The sequence below is a fragment of the Gavialis gangeticus genome, unplaced genomic scaffold (genome assembly GCF_001723915.1).
Source record: "Gavialis gangeticus isolate Ggan-Ray unplaced genomic scaffold, GavGan_comp1, whole genome shotgun sequence".
Lineage (NCBI taxonomy): Eukaryota > Metazoa > Chordata > Crocodylia > Gavialidae > Gavialis > Gavialis gangeticus.
In genome coordinates, this window is record NW_017729004.1 from 1,959,616 (window position 1) to 1,968,411 (window position 8,796).

The window sequence follows — 8,796 nt, forward strand, 5'->3', positions numbered from 1 at the left end:
AGCACCAGCAATTCAGGAAGGACACAGCTGCATTAGAAAGGAGGAGAGAACCTAAATGTTACTGGTTTGTGAAAACATTTTGTATTATGCTTGCTTCACCATCAAACCAGCTTTGCAGAATGAAATGTTCACCCATTGCACCGGCTGCAAAAAAAATCAGGGCAAATGCAGTGGGTTACAACACAAAAATCACCCGCTGCATCAGCAGCAGAGAAGCTGCTGTGATCAAAATACAGCGATGCATGACTGCAGAGATTGGGGACCACACCTTTGTGTTTAAGAGCATGAAGGCTGCGTGTTGCTGTAAGAGATTGTAAGCTGCAGTGGGTCCAGAGGGGATGCTTTAAACATTTATCCTTCTTAAGGGTTTTATTTTAGACCTGACAGACAAGGTTATGTGGGTAAATGTGATATCTTTTGTTAGACCACCTAAGTAGTTGGAAAAACTGTTCTTTGCAAGCTTTCAGACAAACACCCTTTTCCAGGCATATAGGGGGTCTGCATATTTTAATTTTAGACCTGGCACACTTGACTCGTGGTAAATAAACCAGAAGGGCAAAATCATGCAGTCTCTGGGAGAAGGGGAGGGAGGAAGTGCTACTCTGTGACTGCAGTTTTGGCTTTGCTCTTCTAAACAGGTAATAGTCAAGAGATGTAGCTTTTACATTACACACCAGCCATGGACAGGCATTTATTTCTAGTGCTAAAAATTCTTGGTGCTTGGAAAATAGTTCAGGAATTGCAGTGTGCCTGTGCTCCAGGCCCCTGGCTGGACAGCTACACAGGCAAGCTCTCCAGGCAGGGGGCACTAGAAAGCTGCTCCCTGGACCGTCCCTGCCCTTAGGGGAGCCCATTAATTGATAACCTGCTCTCTCCCTTGTGCCAGGTAAAGGGGCAGCCTGTCAACAGCTGCTGAAAAGCAGCAGCTGCCATGGACAGTTTGTCCAGGCCTGGGGGAGAATTGTTCTCCTCGCCCCTTCCACTCCCTGCCTGCTGCACTGAGAGGGCTGCATGGAGGAGGCGGTATTGCCTGGGGCTGGATCCCTTCCAGGGCTCTGAAGCTGTTCACACCATGGGAAAACACCTGTCAGTCCTTGTCAATCGGCTCTCAGAGCCGTGGAAGAGTTGCAGCCCCAGGAGTGTCCCCTCACTACTCCCATTGCAGGGATTTAGAGTGACCCAGGTCTGTTCAGGGGCTGGGGGGCATTGGCACTCTTGACAGGGCCCCCAAAGGACCGAGAGCAAGCTGTTGGGAGCCAGTGCTCTCCCTTGGGACCCCCCAAAAAGATCTTGCTGGTTAAAGGGAGAACTTCCTTGCCAAAGAGCTATTTGTCTTCTGCAAGAAACCCTTAAATAGCTGTATGCTCCCTTGCTGTGCTAGGAGAAAGGCTTTTCTCCCGGAACAAAATTTAACACCTGTCCATGGCCACAGCTTCAGTTCAGAGTGTGTCCAAAGAGCCAGAGAGGGAAGGGGCAGCAAAACCTGGTGCATGGGACCCGATACAAAAAGGGCTTAAAAATCCAAAACAGTGCATTTCCCAATGCAGTGATCCAAGAGCACTTAGCAAAGCTAGGAGCTCGAAGCTGCAAGTGAAAGGTTGGGGGAGAAGCAGCCACTGTGCGCCAAGGAAGAGTTTACACAGCCTCAGACTTCACACCATCACAGCATACGGATGTGTCACCAAAACATACAAAAATCACAGTGATTAAGCTGAGCAAAATCCCAAGTTGTCACAATCTTCCTCTTTGAATGGAACATGGCTGCTCCAGAGCCTCATAAAGCCAGTGCTCAGAGTCCATACATGTTTGAAGATACCTTGTGGTTAGTAAAATATATCAGTTACTCACCTGAATCTGTTAGGACCTCTGTCACAATGGAGAGATACTCAAAAGTGCTCAATACAACCAGCTCTTCTCCTTAGTGATGGGGTGAGCAGGGGAAAGAACTCAGCACTCATGACAAGTCTATTTATTAAGTGACTAGTTAGATATTTGAGGGCCTAAAGCCAGCTGTAACTCTTACACAGTATGATCAAGCGCTTTCTATTCAGAACTAAGTCCAATGTCCCAAAATTGCATTTTCTTGATGAACAAACAACTTGTTATTTTAATTTCTATTTTCATTGTATTATTTCAGGATTACACTGCAACCCTTGGCTGGCAATTGTTTAGAAATGGAAACATCTGGGAGACAGGTGAGATGCATCTGGTGTCTTAAAGTCCATGATTTGGAGAAACGTCCACTTGGGATGAAAGCTGGCCAATAGATTGCATTTACTCATACATGTTTGGTGCGATATTGTGCAAAACTTACGCATACAATCATAGACAATGAGGGTGGGAAGGGACCTCAGGAGATCACATCTAGTCTAACCCCTTGCTCCAAGTAGGACCAGCTCCAACTGCATCATCCCAGCCAAGGCTTTGTCTAGCCAGATCTTAAAAACCACTATTGGTGCAAAACAATAGAACATTGTGGAGTGCACCGAATGGCTGCATAAGAAAAAGGACTGGTGTACTGTAAAACTAAGCTGATCAGACACCACCAATAATACATGACGGATGTTTCTTAATTGGACTCCACTGACTGGGGATCTTACTCTTCATGGCTAATGGTTAGAGCACTGGATTAGGATTTGGAAGACCCAATTGTGGTCTCCCCAGTGACCTCTTGGGAAGCTCATTTAATCTCTCTACATATGCTTTTTCCATATGCAAAACAGGAATGGTTCTTTGTTTCATGGGATAAAAATGGGGGGGGACAAATTGAATGCTGTTTGAGGTACTATCAGGACAGCAGCAAAAGTAGCTAATTTGCTAGAACCCCAGGGAAAATATTTGATGGACAGATATAAAACTGTGATACAGTTGTTTTGCTATCTCCAGTCAGACAGAAGTTTTAAAGAGGTGCAACAGAATTGTCATGCCCTTAGATTCATTATACAGAATATCTTGCTAAGTGCTCTGAAGTATTCCTGTTTAGCTTTTCCCTTTTTCAGTTCTAAATCTAAGGCAAGGTGGCAACCTGAAGCCTGCAGCTACAAGAGGCACAGGCAGCCCCTGTGTGTAGCATGCAGCAGATCAGGAAAGGAACAGGCAGCCCAGCTGTAAATAGGGCAGAAAGCAGAGCAGCACATCAGGCATGGGAAAGGGAAAGGAATCAGAGTGACACTTGGGGAGAGTCTGGGGCTAATCTGCTCTGTCATGTGCTTGCCACAAAGGTTGGCCCCCAGTAAGGGAACATTTCCTTTGTTCCAGATAGTCACTCTCACGGTCATCCCTTGTCTACATGCTATAAAGCTGCTGTCCAGTTTAAGAGAGGGAATTACAGCAATCAAGTCCATGTCCGCCCTTCACCTGTGAGATACTTTGCTTCCTCCTGACTCAGACACAAGCAGCTGGTAGGAAGGATCACAGCTTAGCTTCCTGTCCACAGGACAGCACTTTATCAGCATAAACCAAGTTTTCCACTTTTCTCTTTCTCATTTTCTGTCTCTCTTTCTCAGAAAGAATTTAAATTCACAACCCGCTATTGCTTAAGTGCTGCAGGCACCAGGGTGGGTGAACAATTCAAAGGCATGGAACATGGCTCTCTCTACATTAGCTGTTACCATGTAGGAAAGATATTCGAGAGTCATTGTGGACACTTTGCTAAAAACATCAGCTCAGTGCTCAGCAGCCATGAAAAATGCAAACTAAATGTTAGCGGTTATTAAGAAAAGAAATGTAAGCAAAACTGCAAGTATCACTTCCCTCCCTCTACAAACCCACAGTGTGTCCACATGCTGAATACTGCCCAGTTGTGGTCCCCACACCTCAAAAAGATATAGAAGAATTAGAGAAGACACAGAGAAAGGCAACAAGGATGATGAAGGGGCTTCCATATGAGGAGAGACTAAAGAGGCCAGGCCTGCTCAGTTTAGAAATGAGATGCTTGAGGAAGGACATGAGAAGGGTTTACAAAATACTAAATACTTCACTGAATGGTGAAGAGAAAGTCAATAGAGATTTATTGTCTCTCACCACACACACACAAAAAAAAGAGGGGCCACAACATGAAACTAGGAGGCAGTCAGTTTAAAACTAAAAGGAAGTTCTTCACCCAGCATTTCATTAATGTGTGGCACTCATTGCCACTAGATGTGGTGGAAGCTGACAGCTCAAGCTGGATTCACAAAGGGATTGGATGCATTCCTGGAGGAAAGGGGCATCAGCAGCGCTTGAGCATAGGAGTTAGGGATACAGCCTTTGTATGGGAACTTCCTAGACCTTAAATGCTGGAGGCTGCAAATGAGAGAGGAACAGTAGGAAAAACCCTGGTCCTACTCTGTCCACTCTTCCTTTCTGCATTCCCTCTCTGTCACTGTGACACAGGAGACTGGGCAAGACGGGCCTTGGGTCTGACCCAGTAAATGGCAGGTCTCATGTTCTTATGCAGTAGCCTTACCTCTCTCTGAGAAAGGTGCAGCAGGCATCCTTGATATTTTGCAGCTGAAGGAAACTTGCCCCCATCAGCAAACACTGAACGTTCTGCTGATCTATTGCAAGATGCCCGTTGTAGGCAAAGTTGATCAGAGCCTCGAGTGCACTAAATGGAGTGGGGAAGACAGAAAACAGTCAGTCAGTTACATCCAGAAGATGCATTTAAAAGTTGTTAACAAATGATGACAGCAACCGAGTTTTAACGTGCTCCTATAACACACACATTTAAATCCAACGATTTGCATTTATCATGCACAGAGTGACAAAAATAGCAACAAGCTGTAGAGGTGCTGTCTCTCGGCTGTCCCTGGAAGTTACCTTGGATCCATTCCCTGCATGACAATCTCGTCCTGTTTGCATTCCATCATATCATTTGTAAACATGGCATGGAAGTAAGGGATGGAGGCTGCCAGGACGATCCGGTGGGCACTGAATTTGTGGTCCCCTACCTAGAAGGGACAGAGGAAAGAGAATGGGGACAATCAGCACAACTGTTCGTATGGATCAGGGGTGCTAAGATCCAGTCCACAAACTGGGTCCAAACCATGGAGTGGTGTCATCCAGCAGGGCTCCTTGTAGATCCATATATTTGGCAGCAGGAAAGTGGTGGAGGCAATCTTAATTGCTGACTGACCTCTGATGGGACTGGGCCTGCACAGTGAATCCAGCCTGCAGGGCCACAGGGGTTGGGCACCACTGATCTAGATGATCTGTGATGGGGTCCCGCCGCTATTAAAAGCGATTAGGGACTGAGACTACTAATACAAAAAAGTATCAGACTTAATGTCCAAAGGTCTGGTGCTTAAGTGTCCCTTATACAGAAAACTGAGTACGTACAGCTCCAGTTAAAGTCAAGAAGAGCTCTTTGTGCTTAGGACTGCTGAAAATAAGCTATTACTTTTTGGGTGCCTAGACATAAAGTCATATAATCATAGAAAATGAGGGTTGAAGGGACCTCAGGAGGTCACATCTAGTCCAACCCCCTGCTCCAAGCAGGACCAGCCCCAACTACATCACCCCAGCCAGGGCTTTGTCTAGCTGCATCTTAAAAACCTGCAAGGATGGAGACTTCATCACCTCTCTGGGTAGCCTGTTCCACTGCTTCACCACCTTCCTTGTTCCAATATCTAACCTCAACTTCCCTTGCTGCAGCTTGAGCCCATTGCTCCTTGTTCTGTCGTCCGCCCTGACTGAGAACAGTCCAGTACCATCCTCTTTGAAACCACCCTGAAGACTGCTATTCAATCCCCTCTCAGTCCCCAACCTTCAGCACTAGATCCACCTTCCCCTCCTCACCAGGTGGTGCTCCTGCTAGATTGGACTGTGTATTAACAGACAGATCAACTCCAAACTATGAACAATCAGAGACCACATCCACAGTGTCTCAGATGTTCAATTCACTGGTTGAATATTGCATAAAAGTGCCACTGCCAGATGAATTTCCCCTACTAGCTTCTGCACAGGAAATACCAAGCCACTGTTGCACATACCATTCCCCCCACCCCGCACAGCTTACAACCATGATTTTCACATTAACCATCTGCTCCCAAAACACCCTCCGGTCCGGAAGCCTGCAAGGTCTGCTGTGAATCACAAATTCCAGTCATTCCAAAGAATTAAAGCTGGGCTAATCACCCACCAGCTGCCCCTCCCCAGCCAGTTCTTCCAAGCCAATGGCCAGCTACAATCTACATCTTTTTATTTCTGGACTTCCATATTGTGCTGCCAGGCCACACTGCTGTTTTCAGTCATCCTCATTGCGTCCCAAATGCTCACTGGTTCATTTTCTTTCAATCTAATGCCATCTTCACCTCTGCCATCTCTAGTGGATCCATCAGTGTTTGTTTTCTCCATTCCAGCTCTTTCCTGGTAGTCCACGCTAGCTTTGTCATAGAGCACAAGTAGCTCATACTAGCTCTTTCATAGAGCCTTAAGTGGACCCTCATTTTTAGCCTGTGCATTAGCAAAAGGTCTGTGTCTTTTTGCCCTGTCACTGCAGCCTTACTCCAAGAGCAGGTGGACAAATGATCCCAGAGAGAAGTCACCAAAGTTAGCAATGAGCTGCTTAGCAGTGAGATGCCCAAACGAATAGCAGATTATCAATGCCATGCAAAATTAATCAATTAAATATTTTCTTGAAATATTCTTAAGCTATTATTACCTTTAGCAGTAAGTTTTAATATTCTATTTACTGCCAGGAGGCTTACTGAGTCTTCCCATTTCCACAACTTTCATCCTTAGGGAAAAAAAATTAACATATGAACCCAAATCATTAGGTTATATAGATGCTACCTCACCTCTTCTCAACGCTGACATGATAAAGTCACATTTTTATAGAAATGTGATAAGTCCCATCTGTACCTAGGAAAGAATTTCCATCTTTGGCCTGCTCACAAACTTACTGAGCCTGAAAAGGATCAAGACAGTCTCAGGGCTCTAGAAAGCATTGCCAGAAATACCACGCACAAGGTCCAATCTGCAAGTATTTCCTTTGTTATTTTTCCATCACACAAGTCACACGAATACGTTGCTATACCAATTTCTATATGACTATATGGAAGCCTTGATTTATGCAGTACTCATTTCCTGCCACTGTGAGCTTGGATTGAACCAAATGAGATATAAGCACCAGTCAACAAAGCAGGAGACCGAACATACTGGGGACAAAGATGAAGGACTTTTTATAAAAAAAATGAGAGCGAGGGCTGGGATGCAATAATGGCAACATGAAAAAAAAATACAGGAAGAGAAGTGGGGGTGGGAAAAGGAGGCAATGGGAGGAGCAGGAGTGGAAAGACAGGGCATGCACCTGTCTTTAGGGAATGCACTAATAAACCCACGTTTATTAATACTCTTTTGTTAATGCACGTTAAATTTAGTACCTCCATTGTGAGGCACAAGAAAAAGGCACGTTAGCCTATTTGAACACGCATTAGCAAAACCCACACGTTTTATGATGCTTTAATGCACATTAAAATAAGCTAATGCGCATTACAATGCGCACATAGATGCACCAAGGGGGGATCAGAAAGGGTTTAGAAATGGGAACAGCTAGGGCCCTGCTACACATTCAAATGAAAGCTGGACAGAAACCAGCTCTAGAGTTGTTACCCATTTTCAAGCACTAACTTTACAGCTGGTTGGCTCTTTTCAAGACGCAGAGGCATTTTTATCCTATGATAATTACTTCATACTTGTGGCTGGTCTAAGATTTATTATGCCACTGACCAGTTAATTGCCCATATATGTAATGTGTAGCAGGGGCTGAAGATCTGACACTTTTGTAAGGATGCGAGTAGACAGAGCAAGAGCAGCAAATGTGATCGACTGTGGTAGAGGTTAGGAGATGGGGTGGGACGGGACTGTGGCTGGACAGATGGAGAGATGCGGCATGGTTGAAAAGGAAGCTCTCCATCATCTGCAGCCTGAGCATACCTGATGCACAGATGATGCTTAATCAAAGCAAGAGAAGACCAGGGTTTTCAAGCAAGGGGGAAAAAAAGATAAGTTTTGGGACATTACAGAAAAAAAGTCACATTGCCTAGTCAAACCAAGTAGGCAGCAGAGCTGTTTGGGCTGTAATAACTAGGGGGATAGATTTCTACCAGCTTAGCTTTGGTGCTCATGGGCCCTCATTACCACTGTCCTGGTCCACCGCATTCAAAAGAGATGGGGGTCACATGGAGGTAAGTGGTTTGCTCAAGGCTCACCTTGGAAGTCTGCGTTATTGAACCCAAGTCTCTAGAGTTGCAGCAAAGTGGCTTACCTAAACATTTTAACTGATTTTAAGAATAAGGGTCCCTGCTGTGGTTTTATAAAGCCATTTTTGCTTGGAAATGACCCAGGGCTGTGGGCCTACACTACCCGTTCAACACATACACACCAACACATTAAGATAAAAAGGTAGGGCTTATATGAGAAGCCCCCAGAGAGAAAGAAACTGGAGTCAAAGAACTGCAACCCCACAGAAAGCTTATGCATCATGAAAAGCCCTAATAACCCCAGAGACTCTCTTGATGCTTTTTGTTTCCCATTAGGGTCAATGACCCAGCTGTACGTGTGCAAATATCAGAGATCTTTTTTCTGGACAATCACTTTCATGTACATAAAGTGAACATGCAATATGATGACAAACTCCAGGTTATCATAAACAATGAGGGTTGGGAGGGACCTCGGGAGGTCACACCTAGTCCATCCCCCTGCTCAAAGCAGGACCAGCCCCAGCTACATCAGATGGCATTACACGGTGCATGGCATTACATAGTACATGAGAAGAACATGACTATGAAAATCTCCACCAGCTTGTAGTGAAGG

At 45.2% G+C, this 8,796-nt stretch overlaps 1 protein-coding gene across 2 annotated transcripts in view; it reads right to left on the bottom strand.

The window, feature by feature from the left end:
* KLHL18 (kelch like family member 18) overlaps nt 1–5,191 on the bottom strand; it is a 31,053-nt gene extending 25,862 nt beyond the window's left edge. The window contains exons 1-2 of one of the 2 annotated variants that reach the window (XM_019508015.1): nt 4,801–5,191; nt 4,448–4,588 (exon numbers count right to left, since the gene is read on the bottom strand). In XM_019508015.1, coding sequence (XP_019363560.1) covers nt 4,448–4,588; nt 4,801–4,865 — 206 coding nt within the window. In that variant the 5' untranslated portion in view covers nt 4,866–5,191. The remainder of the gene's footprint in view (nt 1–4,447; nt 4,589–4,800) is intronic. The other variant, XM_019508016.1, reaches the window with a different exon arrangement.
* Nucleotides 5,192–8,796: the final 3,605 nt, after the last annotated feature.